Source organism: Calidris pugnax, unplaced genomic scaffold (genome assembly GCF_001431845.1).
Source record: "Calidris pugnax isolate Ruff unplaced genomic scaffold, ASM143184v1 scaffold18, whole genome shotgun sequence".
NCBI classification, from domain to species: Eukaryota; Metazoa; Chordata; class Aves; order Charadriiformes; family Scolopacidae; genus Calidris; species Calidris pugnax.
In genome coordinates, this window is record NW_015090812.1 from 5,360,626 (window position 1) to 5,377,341 (window position 16,716).

General features: G+C 43.5%; 1 protein-coding gene and 2 long non-coding RNA genes across 3 annotated transcripts in view; all 3 read left to right on the forward strand.

The window, feature by feature from the left end:
- Positions 1-1,651, forward strand: part of LOC106886188 — a 2,375-nt gene extending 724 nt beyond the window's left edge. Inside the window, exon 2 of the long non-coding RNA XR_001411606.1 lies at positions 384-1,651. This is a non-coding gene — a long non-coding RNA (uncharacterized LOC106886188). The remainder of the gene's footprint in view (positions 1-383) is intronic.
- Positions 1,652-3,607: 1,956 nt separating this feature from the next.
- Positions 3,608-16,716, forward strand: part of FAF1 (Fas (TNFRSF6) associated factor 1) — a 170,113-nt gene continuing 157,004 nt past the window's right edge. Inside the window, exon 1 of the mRNA XM_014939409.1 lies at positions 3,608-4,019. Within this exon, the coding sequence (XP_014794895.1) occupies positions 3,975-4,019 (45 nt within the window). The 5' untranslated portion in view covers positions 3,608-3,974. The remainder of the gene's footprint in view (positions 4,020-16,716) is intronic.
- LOC106886445 lies at positions 8,688-11,657 on the forward strand. Its single transcript, XR_001411657.1, has 3 exons — positions 8,688-8,825; positions 8,975-9,068; positions 11,095-11,657. It is a non-coding gene; the product is annotated as an uncharacterized LOC106886445 (long non-coding RNA).

The window sequence follows — 16,716 nt, forward strand, 5'->3', positions numbered from 1 at the left end:
AGGGGGGAAGAAAAAAGCGCGCATTTTTAAGGGCCTCATTATGATAATTCTCGGCCAGAAGCAATAGGGCTAACAGTTTTATAAACAAAAAATAGGAACGGTGGTTTCCCTCGAAGTTAACTCTGGAAATGGACGTATAGAAACAACGTTCAAATACAGTTGTTTTTATTTATATTATTATATTTATTTATATTATTTTTATTATTACAGTTGGTTTTTTTGTATTATGTGCAAAACTTCGAACATCCAGCCTGGCGGTTTATAAATTTCGTGCCTAAAATCCCCAGGCTTTGGTTGTGTTGCCTGTTGCAAACTTGCTGCAGAATTACACCTGCAAGTTTTACAACAGCAAGACATTTTTTTTTTTTTTTGTGGCTTTACAGTTCAGAATAAGGCCCCCACCTTCTGCTAATCACGCCGTATAACGATAATAATTAAGTCCAGCGCAGCCGGGGTGCTGCAGGCCTGCTGCAAATAAAGCTGCCCGGCCAGAAAATGCCATCAAGCCTCCTTCACCGCGCGGGTCCGGCAAAAATCTTTGCAGAAATCAGTACGTTAATCCTAATCTCTCAAGGATAATAAAAATATTTATCCTAAATCAGAAAAAGTCGCCCCAATCGACTCCAAAATCATCAGACAAAACACCTTCTGGAGGGAGATATTATCGCCGGGTGTCGCAAGGAGTGAAATAAGCCGATGTCATCCCGGCTCCCTAAATTGTCTGTCCCTGGTTGGAGGGAGAAAAAAGCCACCTGGAGCGGCGGGGAGCAAGGGGTTGTGAGAAGGAGAATAGAAACTTTCGCTGTGACTTGACCGTGAACTTCCTGCGACGCGGGGCACGTGCAGCTTTTCACCTTTTTCTTCACGTTCTGGATCAAATCCTTCCTGTTTTGATCTAATATAGATATCATTATTTGACATATGACTGTAATAGACGTGAACGCCGTTGTAACTAATCTTGACAACGTACCTATAGCTTCGATTCGTGCCAGGAATTAATTGGCTTTAATCCAATTACTAAAACTTGCTTCTCAGCCTTTATTACACTTACTCTCTAGTAACGTGTGGGTGGATTTGTTTGTAATTTAGCATAGGCCGTCCCTGGCACTGCACCATCCCTCGTACCTAACACAGAACTGTCTGTAACATCAAACTGGGGAGAAAAAAAAAAAAAAAAAGGGCAGGTGTGAGGGCAATTACTTTATCATCTCTCGGCTCGGTGGCGGGGAGCTCGAATTGTTAAGCCAACAAGTCAGCGGGCAATAAAAACCTCTTGGCAAGCCCTGCCAACATAAACCAGAGCGGGAACACGATAAAATATAATATTAAACTTCTCTGACACCCTGGCTTTGCATCGCAAGTGGCCTCAGCCCGCCTGGGGACCCTGCACGGCCCCGCCGCCGCCAGACACCCGCCCCCGGCGCTGCCCGGCAGCAAACAGGCTCTCAACTATTCCCAGGGGAAATTTTTCTCGGGAACCCCGACTCTCCTGAAGGTACAGTTCAGCTTTTCATACGTCTCTGCCTCTCCCTTCGGACAGAGCCCCGGGACCGCGGTGGGCTGTCAGGTTGTGCCCCCCTCCCCGCAGCAGGGAGCTCGCCGAGTCCGAAAAACTCGGGTAAAACCCTCGCGGACGGAAGAGAAAAAAAAACACAAACCAACAAAAAGCCAATAAAGAACTGTGTTTCCTAAAAAAGGCAAAATAACTTGATTCAAAGATACCATCGTGTAGCTTTATTAGCTGATAGGAAAGGTGCTTGATGTGTGTGTGACCTTAGGTAGCTCCGACACCCACACAAAAGAGCTGAAGTAATTAGCAAATTGATGTCCGAATGCATGTGTGTTCAACGCCAGTGCTCAGAGGGTAGGTGTACGGCACCAGGTTGCAGGAGGAAGACTTAAAGCGCATTAATTACAGCTAGATTTGCATTACTTAAAAAACAAAACAAAACAACAAAAAACCCACAGAGATTTATTTGTGGTATATAATGCAATTGCATCTTACAGTGCTGGAGTGAGGGCCGCTCTGCAGATCACGCTCTGGTGGCTCAGAAACCTGCGGAAAAACGCGTTTCCTCCTTTTGAGAGAAGTATGAAGATGGGGAAAACCACTGCTTTACCAAGCCCCCCCCAGCCCCCCTCACTCTCCCCCCGGTGCCCCGGGGGGCTCGGCCAGCCCGGAGTTACCGGCTGCCGGAGCAGACGCCAACGGCGCTGGGGACGGAGCCGCTGCTGTCCCCGATGCCACCGCCACCCAGCTCATCCTCCCGCCCGGGGGCGCGGATGGAAGCCCCGCTCCCGCCGGAGCCCGCAGCAGCCCCTTGTTTCCCCGCACCGGAACGGCGGGCCCGCTGCAGCCGGGGCCCCGCCGGCCCTTTAGGCCGCAGCCGCCGGCGGGGAGCCCAGCCGGGCCCGGGGAGCCGGGGCGGGAGGGGGGATCATCCCGAGGGGGGATCATCCCGCGGGGGGCAGCGGTGCCCCAGGCCGAACCGAGCCGCCCCGCCCGCTCGGAGGCCGGGCCGCGGCCGTTCCACACCCCGCTTCCCCAGCCCCGGGAGGTTGAGGCGGGTCCGTTCCCTCAGGAAAGGCCTACGCGCGGGGGACGGAAGAGAAAAAAAAAAACCAAACCAACAAAAAGCCAATAAAGAACTGTGTTTCCTAAAAAAGGCAAAATAACTTGATTCAAAGATACCATCGTGTAGCTTTATTAGCTGATAGGAAAGGTGCTTGATGTGTGTGTGACCTTAGGTAGCTCCGACACCCACACAAAAGAGCTGAAGTAATTAGCAAATTGATGTCCGAATGCATGTGTGTTCAACGCCAGTGCTCAGAGGGTAGGTGTACGGCACCAGGTTGCAGGAGGAAGACTTAAAGCGCATTAATTACAGCTAGATTTGCATTACTTAAAAAACAAAACAAAACAACAAAAAACCCACAGAGATTTATTTGTGGTATATAATGCAATTGCATCTTACAGTGCTGGAGTGAGGGCCGCTCTGCAGATCACGCTCTGGTGGCTCAGAAACCTGCGGAAAAACGCGTTTCCTCCTTTTGAGAGAAGTATGAAGATGGGGAAAACCACTGCTTTACCAAGCCCCCCCCAGCCCCCCTCACTCTCCCCCCGGTGCCCCGGGGGGCTCGGCCAGCACGGAGTTACCGGCTGCCGGAGCAGACGCCAACGGCGCTGGGGACGGAGCCGCTGCTGTCCCCGATGCCACCGCCACCCAGCTCATCCTCCCGCCCGGGGGCGCGGATGGAAGCCCCGCTCCCGCCGGAGCCCGCAGCAGCCCCTTGTTTCCCCGCACCGGAACGGCGGGCCCGCTCCACACCCCGCTTCCCCAGCCCCGGGAGGTTGAGGCGGGTCCGTTCCCTCAGGAAAGGCCTACGCGCGGGCCGCCGCTCAGCCCGGACCGGCGGGCACCTTCTGCCGGGCGGCGGAGTGGGGCTCCCGGCGCACCCCCTTTTTCCTTTCCCTTCCCTTAGCTGCCGGTGCTGGGGCCGCGGTCACGGTCACGGCGGGGCGGCCTCACTCTCTCCCCCCCCCCCTCCCCCGGCTTCGCCTGACAGGAGGGTGGTCACGTGCCGGCCGCAAAGCGCCTCTTTGCGACCTCAATGACAGGCAAAATGTGCGACAGGCGCTGTGGAGGCAGGGAGGGAGCGGCGCTGCCTCCTCCTCCTCCTCCGCCTCCCCGGGCCAGCAGCTGAGGCAGCTCTGCCCGCTCCCGGCCCCGGCCCGCTTCCCGGCCCCCTGCCCGCCTCTCTCCTTTCCCTCCTCGGCCCCGCCGCCGCGCCCCGGCCGCCGCCGAGCTGCCAGGAGGGGCAGCCCTCCTCCCCCCGGGAGGCGTCCGCGGGAGCCTGAGAGGAACCCGGCGCCTCGATGAGCTCCTAAGCTCTCCCCAACCCTGCCCCGTCCTCGCCGGCAGCAGCTCCAGGTGCGCGGGGTCAGAGCGGAGCCGGGGACGCAGCTGGCTGCAATGGCGTCCAACATGGACCGAGAAATGATATTGGCTGATTTCCAGGTAAATTTCAAGCCGCCGCCGCCGCCACACAACCGTGGCCTCTCTCGCTGCTTTTCTCTTTCTCCTCGTTGCTGTGCTGCTCGTTCTTTGTGGGAAGGTCCAGGGCGGTGGGTGTGAAGCCCACCCTCCACAGCCTTCCCTCTTTCTTTCTTTCTTTCTTTTTCTTTCTTTTTCTTATTTTTTTTGGTCAGAAACAGGAAAACGTGTGCCCTCTTCTCTCAAGGTGCGTGAACAGAATGTCTTCTTTAACTTAGAGAGTTTCAGTTTTTAATAAAAAGCTTTTTTTTTTTCATCCTCTTTGCTTGTTCCAACCCTCTACACCCACCCAGGCCCTGGGACAGCTGGGTGCCAGCTCACTAGGAGGAGGCAAGTGCCAGGGAGGATACAAAACTCATCTCTCCTCATGATTTGTCACGGTGTTTGTAATGAATCACTTGCTGGTACTACAGATTAACGCTGAACAGAGGTATTTCCATTATAATATCAACACTAACTTCATGGTTGCCTCAGCCTATGACTGTTGTAATGACGGTAGAACTCTTCGCGCCCTGTTCCAAACAACAACATGTTTGTGTAGAAAGGAAGAATATGTCCTTAAAAGTTGTTTGTTACCTTCCCTCCTCCCTGCAAAAGGGCTATAACTTAACTTCAAACTTTGAAATCTTGTTCCCAGAATAAAGCTTTCTCTAAATAAAAGCAACGTGTTCAGGAGCCTGGTTAATCTTTCCTGTATATTGCTTCTTAATGTTGCTTGTTTTTATATTGTTTTTCTAAGAGCAAGTAAATAAGTAGAAGATACCTGCATTTGAAATAGTGGAAAGAGCCAAAAGCAGCTTGGAAGGGTATTGGATTATATTTGAATGAATCTTTTTAGTGTTTGCTTTTTGATCAATTTTTTTTTTTTTTAAGCTTTGTCCATTTTTCAGTGGCTGTTCTTACATGGATAGGCTCCTGGAGGTCCTTGGAATTGAGTTGTAAAACTGCTGTCTATATGTTCAAACTTCTTTAAAGACTGTTTCTCAGCTGTTAGCAGTGAAACTATTTCATTTAGTTAAAAGAAAAAAGTAATCCCTTTGCTCTGTATGTGTGTTTAACATGAATATTTCTTTGGAATTACAGGTAGGGTGACTGTAGTGTACGTTATGTAATTCCTCCTTTGCACAAGGTATCCAGTATCTCACTGACGTAACACGTGGAGTTCCCAACTGATAACAGGGAAGTCTTTTCCCATTCTGTACCCGAGTGTCTTACACCCATATTTATTAAAATGTTTAACAAATGTTTCTGTAACGAACCTTTATTTTGTTGTGCTTGGAGATACCTTTGTGTGTGTAAGGAGTGACATCTTAATTTTAAGGCTGGAGTTATAGAGAGGAGTTCTACCAGTAAGAATACACTGTGTAAAAGGAAACTGGGACCCCAATTCTGCACTCATACTGGTGGGAGATGGACTGTTACGGAATCCTACAGTCTTAGCTGAAACAGGTTTACATTCAGGAATCCCAGATGATGATGAAGTTAGTGACTGGTGAATGTAAGATTTATTATTGTTAATAGAGTTTTCAGTCTGTGTCCACTTTCCAGGTTTTTAGGGTCAGTGCTGTTTTGCAGTTCTCCAGTATTGTTTTTCTTGTGTTTTGAAACCAATTAATAAAGGTATAAAAGCAACTGCAGTGTTTGGTACCCTGAAGACAAGTTAAGTATTACTGCAAACTTGCAGATGGGTGGTGGAGTCATAGAAGCCAGTTGTGGATCAAGGATGACCCCTGGTCTGAACCTAGGAAATATTTTATCATGTAACAATGTTTATTTGAAAAAAAACCTAAATATTTTCCTCTTGTATTTCAGCTGTTTCATTTTTCTGTTTCATCCATTTTTTTATATGCTGTTAAAGCTTCAGATTAGCAAAGGAAAATGTCAGTCATTATTAGGCCTCATATCTTTAGGCTGTTACAAAACGGTAAAGGATTTGGGTTATTTTAAATACTTGATGGAATTTACAACTCATTCACTAAGAGTTTAAAATGGAAGATAAAACACTATGTGCAAAGTAATTCTGTGTGATTTTCCCTTCCATATTTTCTGTACCTTTTAATTAATAAATATATGCCATCTTCTATATTTGTGTGAGGTATCTTGTTGAAGAATGTTTTATGCACTGGAAATTTTAAAAGAAATTCTTTGTAGTTTTGTTCAGTTGATCTTTGCTGAATTAAATTAGGAGGGAAACATCCATCGTCGTTTCACACTCGCCTTTCCCAAATTACTTTTAAGAGGGATAGAGCAGTCGTCTTTGGACTTTTAAAACTTGAAAGGGTTTTCTCTCCTCATAGGAAATTTCTTAAGTGAAGTCATGATTATACTGATACTTAGTGCTTTTGTGAAGCTTTCATGGATTTATTTGTATCTTTCAAAGCCAGTAGGGATTCTGCCATTGATTTCAACTAGAGCTGGGTCTCATATTGCATTTGGTTTTTCCTTTTAGCTCTGATTGCTGTAACAGGTTACTTCTGCGTTCTGAGGTACTAAAGAGAAATACTTTAAAAAATATTTTGTATGTATACATACAAACATTGAATACGTTTATAAAATATTTTAACTATGGAGTAAACCACAGTAAGTGATTACCAAAATATTTTTTTCTTAATGTCTCAAAACAATTGAAGCCTGTTCTGTGTGGTTTATAATGATTTTCTTTCCCTCTCCTTTTTTTAATGAGGTTACTGTATGCTACCGAGGGAGTACAAAGTACGTATTCATGCATCTGGGCTGTATAAGCAACCTGTCTAACTTTTCCTTCTTAGGTCCTCACTTAGGAAAGATTATGCAGAAGCTTAGCTTTATACATGAGTAGTCTGATTGTTTTCAGTGGAAGCAGCTAAAGTGGTGGAGTTAAGCGCACAAACAAGTTTTAGCTGTTTTACTAAATGCAATTCAGAATTTCTCCACAAAGTGTCATTGGCATATAGGAAAAACTCCGTAGAAAAAAACCCCAACATCTTGTGTTTGTAGCATAAATTCTTTAAAAAGGTAACTGCATGTGAATTGGTAAAAGTGTGATGCTGCAACATACCTCATGTACTGGGGGAAATAAGGGCATATAATTTCTACCCATTTTTGTTAATAACTCTGTTGTTCTTTTGTTGTGTTTAACTGCAAAACGTTCTTCCATCTCCAGTGGGATACCCAGGTAGTCACATGATACAAATATATTAATGATTGTGATATATATTCAGTTTGGGGCTTGAAGAGAGTTGCTCTCACAGTGTATTGATCCACTTTTCATTATAAAGAAAATAGATTTTTTTTTTTTCTTTTTAAATTGCAAACTTTAGTTGTGCTGAACTTATTTAAATTGGCATAGTTAAACTGTTCAGGAATGAAAAACAATCTTTGAGTATTGGCAGGAGTGTCAGACGTCGACATTTTTGTACGCTGGCACCTTTACTTTTGTTTTTACAGCTTCACTTAGGGTGGTGACTAGAATTAACAAGAACATCTTTTTGTCGTTATGTCCACCTGTAGGATGGCTTCATTCATGCTACGTGATCAACCTCACAACAATTCTAAATGTAGAGGGGCCTAAGGGTTGGAGTATTGTGGGAGTTACCAGCCCCTGGGGGCCGTATATTAAAAGAATATCTGGCACATGGAGCTTCAGAAGGAAATTTTTCACAGAACTCTCACTTTTCATTGACTAAATAAATAAATAGCTGGAGATTTAGTCTGGGTGGGAAGACTTCGGAGTGGAATGGCACAACTCAAAACACAGTTATGTGAGGTTTTTTTTTCCTTTTAACTTTTTTTTTTTAAATGAGTGGTAGACTGTTTTGGTATGATTCACACACATGTATGTAAAAGTATCTTTTTTTCAAGCTTCACCTTTGTGTCAATCTTTTTCATAAAACCAGAGGTTTGTGGGAGGAGGAAGGGGGAATTGGGAAGGAAGAACCTCATTGCCATCAGTTACAGAAAAGGTGAGAAAGCATGCTAGATAATCATGTTTTCAGTTATAGAATTGACCACGACATTGATACATCAGCTTATTATTTCTTTTTCTTTTTTTTTTTTTTCACTAAAACTCAAATTACTTGTTTCCTTCTGGAATGGCTAAAATTAAATAAACACAGTGCTGTTAAGTATCTGTTTCCAGAGGTCCCTTCCAACCCCATATGATTCTGTGATCTGATGAGATGTATTTTAAAACATCTTTAAAAAAGTGTGGGGTTTTTTTTTTTTTGTGATTATGAAAAATATCTGTCTCTTTCAGCCCTGTACAAGATTATCTCTGTTATGCACACTGCTTTCACTGAGAGTCTATGTGCAGAATTTACAAGTGGATTAATTTTTTGGGGGGGGAGAGGGGTACTAAGGGAGCTTTGCTTTCTTCTGTGTGTGTCGGCATGATGGCTCGGGTTTTCTGTCACTTCTAAGTTATTGCCAGTATGAAAACTTGATAGGTGAAAGAGGTAGGGCAGGTACAGGAACAGCTTTGAGTCATGATGCTTGCCCTGGACTGTGGCTTATGCTGGGGGCTGGAAAGAGTCTTTCAACCATTTTCTGTAAGAGTAAACCATCCACTAAAGGGTTTTGAACAAATAAGCAAAGTTGATATCTTTAGCATTGATTTCTGAAAGAGATTGTGTTGTTTTGTCGTCAAAGGCATTGGAGCAGAAAGGGCTGTTCTTCATTTCTCAGCAGACTTTCTGTGAATTGTTTGGCAACTCATTTGGAAAAAGGTCCTCAGCAAAAGATAGGTGCTGAAGAAACTTCCAAAGTTTAAATCTTTGGAAAGTGCTCTCCAAGGTATGTTTAAAGCTCTCAGAAGCCTACATTTTCATCAGAAGGTCACCTTAGGTGCCTAAATGTCTGGTTTTATATGTGTTAGATCTGTCTGAGCTTAAAGCCTCAGTCTTGCTCAGACAAAACCATTTTTTTGTGTGGTCTCTCCGTAGGATATAATGCAGTGGGTGCTCCCAGAGCGTGCCAGCTGGACTGAGCCCTGCAGCTCTCTCCACAGTAGTTGGAAGGAAATCCAGTGCTCTATAGGTGAGAAGTTAGGGCTTGGGAGAGACAGGTTTGTTTCTTCACCCCCTCATACAGGGTATCTTTAGGTAGAAGCTGACTCTGCTAAGATTCTGTGAGGCCCCAAGATGCTCAGCACTGCTTCTCCTGCCCTTTTATGTGGATATAGTTTACTGTATCCTTAGCTATGTTTTGAGGTAGTTAGCAGGACTGTTTCCCAGTGTGATAAAAGAGGACCTTACTATACCATAGGATGTTGAAGTTCATACCTATGAGGCCTCTTAATTTACATTTTGATTAGAATTCCATTTAATCCTTGTTGCGTTTTATCACATCTTATAATTTTGTGCGTTGCACAGTCAGTAACAGCACTGGAACTGGTAGTTGGACCTCTTGGTTTGCAACACAATTGGTTTTGTTTGCTGTAAATGGCCTTGGGGGCAAGAGACATGATAAAAGCATACTGCATGCTTAGTGTGTTTTAGTTTGGTTATTTGATTGTCATTGTCTGCTACCAAGACCATTGCTTATTTTATTTTGTTCTTTGTGTGTTTCTGAAGAATCAACAGTTTGATTTCTTTAGAAACTTTTAGTCTCGTCTGTAATCCCAAAGCTCACGTTCGTTAGAACAAAGCTAGTTTGATTTACTAGTACCTTCCTGGTCTTTAAACTGGAGGTGTATTCCAGTGTCACAAATAAGAAACTGGAGTAAGAGTGGTGTCCGTTCGGCAACCTGATAACTTGGATATTTCCACTGAGAGCTCTTCAAAGAAAAGCCAGCTAATTTCTCCTCTATAACTAACTAGAAATACTATCTGACATTTATAGATGAGAAACAGGATATTATGATTTGTGTGTATTACGGCCCTGCTGTAGGAACCTAAATAATTTACCACTGGAGCAGGGATTCATCGTCAGAAAGAGTTTTATGCTGTTCTTTTCATTCAGTTACCTTGAAAAGACTCTTTGCATCGTAGTAATCATGTCACCATTTCCATCAGCCCATTCATGTAGGTATTTGGGTTAGTAGGTCACTGAAACAGATTGAGAGGTGGTAGCTGTCGGATCCTTTTTCAAATGCCATGACAACTAATACTAATTATAATATAGAAATTATTAATTATATGTACTCCCAGAGGCTAGGAATGTGCTTTCATTGAAAAGTAATGTGAAAGTTATTTGGCACATTGGAAATAAAATGTGGCTAATATTTCTTGGTAAGCAAAGATCAGTTACAGTAAACACACTTACTGAGTTCGTATTTCTGTGTGGAAGGAGAGGATGAGGATTTGAGTGAGTTGCTACATGTCTGAAGGGATCCTGAGAGGCTCCCATCTTGAGAGTATTGCATTGGTGCTGGAAAGTTTGAAAGGGTAGAATTTCCCCCTCTATTAAGCAGTTCTCCTGGTTCAGTTACCATTGCAAGCCTAGTTTTCATGCATTTCCCCACTAGAAGCAAGAGTTAATGGCTTATTAAAGGCATATATCTGGTATGATTTCATATTTTTCTAGTCAGTGGATAAATCTGTGCGTTTGTGGGGCAGCCATTAGATAAGTCCTTTCTTTTAACTATTGTAAGAACTCAAAAGCCTGGGGAAGTACCTAACATTTTACTTGTCCCTCATCATTTGGATGAAAGGAAGTGACTTACCAGAGTTTACTGGCTGGACTGATACCTACTAATTACGCCCATTTTTTAGAGTTGACTGGAGAATGTGCAATTGCAAAAACAAACTGCTCAAAGAGGAAGCCAAAGCCCTAATGTATGCATTACGTGTTGTTTGGTCTATCAAAGTAGTCATCTGCTGGTCCTCTATGTTTAACTGGTTGAGCAGGTCTTTGTTCTGCAGGAGTAGTTATGCTTTCAAAAGATAATTCATTAAAGCTGAAGTTCTTAAGAGATGTTCTGAAACTAGACCAGAGTACGTTAGCCCTTGAGTTATTTTATAGAGGTTTCATATGTTACCTATTGCAGGAAACAATTTGTAAAGACAAGAACTCTGAAACTGAGTCACTTCTATTTTTTTCTTTTTTTTTTTCTTTCTTAAAGGTCAGGTTGTTATTGTGAGCAAATATCAAAGGTGCAATATCAGCTCAGATTGAAGACCCAGCTGGCCTAATGTCTCATCTGTAGCAGTGACTGGTCCTTAGGAAAGAGTGGAAAGAAACAGAATTTGAATGGATTTGCCTCATCCTAATTTCTGGAAGTCAGCACTTTAAGAGCTTGATAATGCTTTTTTTTTTATAAGTCTTTGGAAAAAAAACTGAGTCAGCTTGTGTTAGTCTTGCATTCTTCAGAGACATCTGAGTGGTTTTGTGATGCGTGAGTGTGCTCTATAGAAGCTGTGTTCACTTTTCCTCAGTATGTCATATATATTAATGTGTAAACTATTTTTTTTTTATACATACTTTTATTGGAATTTCCGCTATTGCTTATGATACAGAAGTAAAATTTTTCTGAACTGTGGAAATCTTAACCCTTCCTGGTTAGCACCCTAATAAAATTCACCAAAAAGCTAATGGCAGCACTGTGGGAATGTGAGGTTAATTTAACCTTTAAGACTGATTTAAAGAGCAGTCTGTGTTTAAAAAAAAAAACCCAACAAAAAAACCCCAGACGAAAACAAACACCCAACAAACACCCCCCCAAACAAACAAACAAAGAAAAAATGCCTCAACCCCAAAAAACCCAAACAAACAAACAAAAATTTCCTATTTCAGTTCCTTTAAAATTTTGGGAACTATCATCTATTCCTGCTGACTTGTTCTTTATGTCTCTGCTGACACTTTAGGATGAGAGAGTTCTCTGTAAAGAGCAGCTTTGTTATAGGATGGTCCCTAAGTTCCTCTGTAGTGAATATGAGCACACAAAATTCATTTAGCTTTTATGATATGCCCTTACCTTATATGAATACTTCTTTAGCATTTTCTTCCTTTGGTCCCACTGACCCTCTGGCAGGCTTCCTTGTCCTGATGCTTTTAAGAGCTTATATAATTTTCATGTCTTTAGAGAAATGGTGGTGTGTTGTTTTGTTTTTCTTTTTCCAGTCCTTGTTGACCTGCATTATGGTATGACTTATGCTGTGCTGTGATTTGAGTGTTCTTCACTCAAAAGAAGAATCTTCAGATTCTTCTGTTTCCCCATTTTGGATACAATTTCCAGGTTTTGAAGAGTATGTTCCTTCCTTGTGATCCTATTCTTTATCAAAAAAATACCAGTGGCTGTGGAACGTTGAGTAAAATATTTTTTGTATGGGTTAGTACTTGTCCTTTGTGTGTTTATTTACAAAGTGGCTTTTACTTATTCTTTAGTTGTTTTTAGGGTTCTACTGCTCTCGGGATAATGAGGAGAAAGGAGATGACTGCAATTATCCAATAAGGAAAAGTGTCAGACACCTGCAGTTCTTTTCTATTTTCCATCAGTTTTTCTACTTATGTGATAAATGTGTAAGATACTGTAAGACCAAAATGACTATGATTCAGGAAATCTTGAGGTTTTTGCCTTCACTGAGATACTTTAATAAAAGTATTAAAAAAAAGCACAGAAACTTTGGGATAATCCTAACTAAAGCTTTTTGTAGTTGTTGGCTAAAGGCTGTCTTCAGTCCTCAGGAAAGACAAATGGTTTTGGTAGTCCAGAGTGCTAATTAATGGGTACTGACTTTTGTTTTGGTTTGGTTTTTAATTCAGTTTGAGCACTGCTCTTTGTATGTAGTGCATGTGGCTTAAACGCTAGAGTGGTAGCATGGGGCTTGGGAAACTAGAGTTCATGTCTTGGCTCAGCTCATGGGCTTCCTAGGGATGTGTCTTCATGGTATTCTGGAAACCGAATTTGCTCCAGAGTCTTGAGAGTGTTCAAAGTCTGCTGGAAACCATTTGAAAGTGGTTAGTGTGGTGCCAAGTTAGCTAGTTCTGCTAAGAAGTGGTTAGAGCTTCATGCTACCAGTTTAGACTTTGTACCCTGCTGGCTTTGTTCAGAAGGCTTGCAGTCATCTCAGAGCATGGGCAAAGTTCACTCTTGTCTGCTTGGTAACTAACAGGTAGAAATGTTTTCTGTGACCTTCAGAAATAATTTTTTTTTTTCTCTGTTGTTTTAACCCCCCCCTATTCCTCCTGTAGAAAGGGACTAAGGCTCCTTACTTTACATTTTGCTTAAGGTGGTGCTCAAATAGTAGAATGTTGAAGTTTGCAAATAGTTGGGGGTGGGATTTGAAACACATTGGGCAAACCTTTAGGCTGGCATATCTCAATTTCTGATATTGGTAAGTGTGTTAGCTTGTTTGTTAGGCAAACAGCTGGTGAATCTGCTTAATTTTTACCATATGGTCTCCCGAGTTATGTAAAAACAGAGAGGCATTCTTATCTCTTCATTTAGATGCTCGCAGTAGGTGACCTTTCAGTTTGCATCTTGGTCGATATGCCTGGATGTGTTTTTTTTAAATGTTTGTCTGAAACAGAAAGAAGTAAAAGTTAGTTTAATAACCACGGATGACTCATAATAAGAACAGTCTTACTGCATCCGTAAGGTTGTTGCAAGGTTAGAATAATAGGGGATGCCATGGAGGGGCGCCGATGTGGCTGGTGTTGCAGTCCGTGGAGGTGATCCTGAGGCTGGTGGGACTCTGGGATGAGAAGAACCAAGGTACCAAAAGGTCTGAATTGTGAGTGTCTGAATGTGCTGAGTCTCTTGATAGCCCAGAGGGGAGTTACTTATGCATCCTAAATCTGGTATTTCAGTACTAAAGCCTTTACTTGCTTGGCTGAGCATATTGGTTAGTTAAACCAAAGTTATTACCTGGTTTTGGGGAACAAGTACTATGTTTTGTTTCAGTTGCTTTGAAGTAATTGTCATTGCAACAGTGTATGTGTGAATTTTCAAGAAAATTTTCTCACTTACTAATATGTCGTAGGTGAATTAGTGTCCTAAAGTTTTCTGCGTTTGAGTAGACTTCGAGCAGATACAATGTGGAGCTGCCCTTGGCTGTTTTATAGACTTTTAATTATTGTCTTTGATTACTGAGCCTTTCTCCTCATGAGGGATAGGAAGAGGAAGCGAGGTACTAAGTTTCCCTGTAGAAGCAGGAAACTCAGGATTGGGTTGTTTAAAAATCCTACATCCAGAAACCTGATTTCTCTTAGGAGTGCTTCGGAAGGGAATCGTGGATTCTTCTAGTAGAAGTTGTAGCAAACTGTGGAACTGTTTGTGGAACGGTGATAGTGTGCCGAGAGACTGAGGGAAGCCGTTCTTCACCTCTGCTTGGTGCTGCTGAGACCAGTACTATGTCCTGTATTGATCCCTCCGTTCACCAAGCAGAACAAGTCCAGTGGAGGGCTGCCTTGTTGGGGCAGAGGCTGGATCATGTTCCGTGAAAGATAAGGTTGAGGGAGCTGGTTTTGTGGAGCCTGGAAGAGAAGGTTAAGAGGAGATCTCGTTGCTGGGTCAAGTATGCAGTGGGTGGTAACACTGAGAACACGAGAAACCAAATTTCTTTTGGAGTTGCAGAGTCCAAGGATGGAAAGCAGGTGGATACAGGTTACAGCAAGGGGAATTATAATTAAATAATGATTTTCTTTTTTTTTTTCCCCCCAGTGAAGGTGGTGAAACATTGGAACAAGCTGCCCAGAGAGGCTGTAGACTCTCAGTCTTTGGAGATATGTAAAACCTGACAGGAAGCTGAAGTGTGTCTGTGAGTGGATCTGTTTGGTTGCAATTGAAGAGCTGGATAAAACAGCAAACTGAATTTGGTTTTATTGGAGGCTAAGCGTGCAAGGAGATAAGCAATATCCTTTGCTGTATCTCAAATGCTATTAAGAACAGCGCTGAGTCTTTTTTTTTTTTTCTCATTTTTAAGTAGTTGTGCTGGAGAATTCAGCCACCTTTCTGAGCAGGTTAGTGGCCTGTACTTGAAAAGCATTTTCCATGCTCCTAGTCTCTCTCATCTTTTGAAGAGTAAGTCGCCAAAGGGATAGTGAATTGATTTTAACATTATTTTTCTTTGCCAGTGTTTTTGATTTATCTTTAAAACCTCGTATATCTTTATGGTATAGAGTTAGCTCTAGTTGCATTGCTGTATCTAGTGATAAAAATTTATTGAGTATTTTCAAAAGTAAGCATTTCCTTGCAGTCTTGGTGGATGGAGATGTATTAATGCTGGCTTCTTGGGGTTTTGCAGGAGATCCCGAAGGGTGAAAACTTTTTTTCCTGGGTGATCTCACCTCTTGAGTCTTGTGGTGCCTTAATGTAGTTGTTTCTTTGGGCATTGTAGTTGCGTACAAATATTAAAAAGATGGACTGAGCTACAGTTGCAACAAAATGCTGATGGCAGAAAGCTCTTTTTCATCCAGCACAGGAGAGTCTGTATCAGCTGTTTCAATGTCTGAGGACTAGGCATCAGATTGAATCACAGAAGCTTAGTCTTATTCTGAGACAGATGGATGTGATATTAGCGAGACGGGAAAAAGCCTGTAGTTGACAACTGGTGTGGCTCTTCCCTGGAGATTAGTTGTCTGAGTTTGTTGCTGTTCTGGCTACTTGGAGCTATGGCTCTGGTTTTGTCCTTTTATGTTTTGTGGACTGAGCGTGGTACCTGTATTTGCATCTGCTCTGAATTACTGCAGGAGGCTGCAGCTGAGGATGCTGACTGCAGAGTGCGTGTGGAGATTAGTTAGGCACAAAGTGAGATTCTTTTTTGTTGATTTGTTTTTTTCTTCCAGCTGACTTTTACAGGAGGGAGTGGTGCACGGTGTGATGCACAGCCCTCTGTCTGCCTGATTCTAATGGGCCTGAACCTGCTGTGCAAAATGTTCTAGGCTAAAGCCTAGTTTGGGTTCGCTTAGAGGGAGAAAACACAGCTACTGCTGGTAGTCAAAGGAAATACAGAATTGCTCAACAAAAATGTTGAGAGAGGCAGACTTCTCCGTCCTCCACATCCAGCTGCTGGCTGTTGGGGTGAATGTGGTCTTCTGGATACTTTTGACTGCCACGTTTTGCCCCGGCGAGAAGGGGAATGGTGCCGCAGGTGAGAGAGCTCCTGCCCTGCTGCCAAAGACCATTTGCTCCCAGCTTCTGTGCACCAACTGCCCCCGGCTCCCCGTGGGGGTCACAGTAGCCCGACTGCTGTCTGTGAGTCAGCCCCAGCTGTTTGTTGCTCTCCCGGCTTTGCAGGAGGAACAGCCCAGCTCTCTGTGTTGGGAGCAGCAGTTGTCCCTTCCAGCTTCCCCGCGTAACAACTGCCTGGATCTCTGCAGCAGGTGCCGGAGGAGGGTTTTCCACAGCAGCTGCCGCCAGATGGGGAGGTCAGCTGCTTTCCCGTGATGTGGAGGTGGGCAAAAGCCTGCACTGTTGAGGTGGGGGGGGGTCACAGAGGGTCCCAAAACCCAGATCCAGCTGTTACGGCTGCCGGGGTCAGACCACCCTGCAAGGGATTTAGAAAAGCGAGTCTGTCATCCTGCATTATAGCTTTCTGGAAGCGCCTCCTGGGTTTGCCTCGGATGCCTTGGAGTCTGTCTGGCCTCCAACTTTTCTCCTACTGGATTGTTTCCTCCCTGGCTACTTTGCTGCTTTTATGTAACAGTGATTAAGGTTAGTGTGCCAGCTAAATGGGACCCCTAATGGGTTAGCTGTGGATCTTTCCAAGGGTAAGCTCTCCATCACTAAGGTGATGGTTAATCT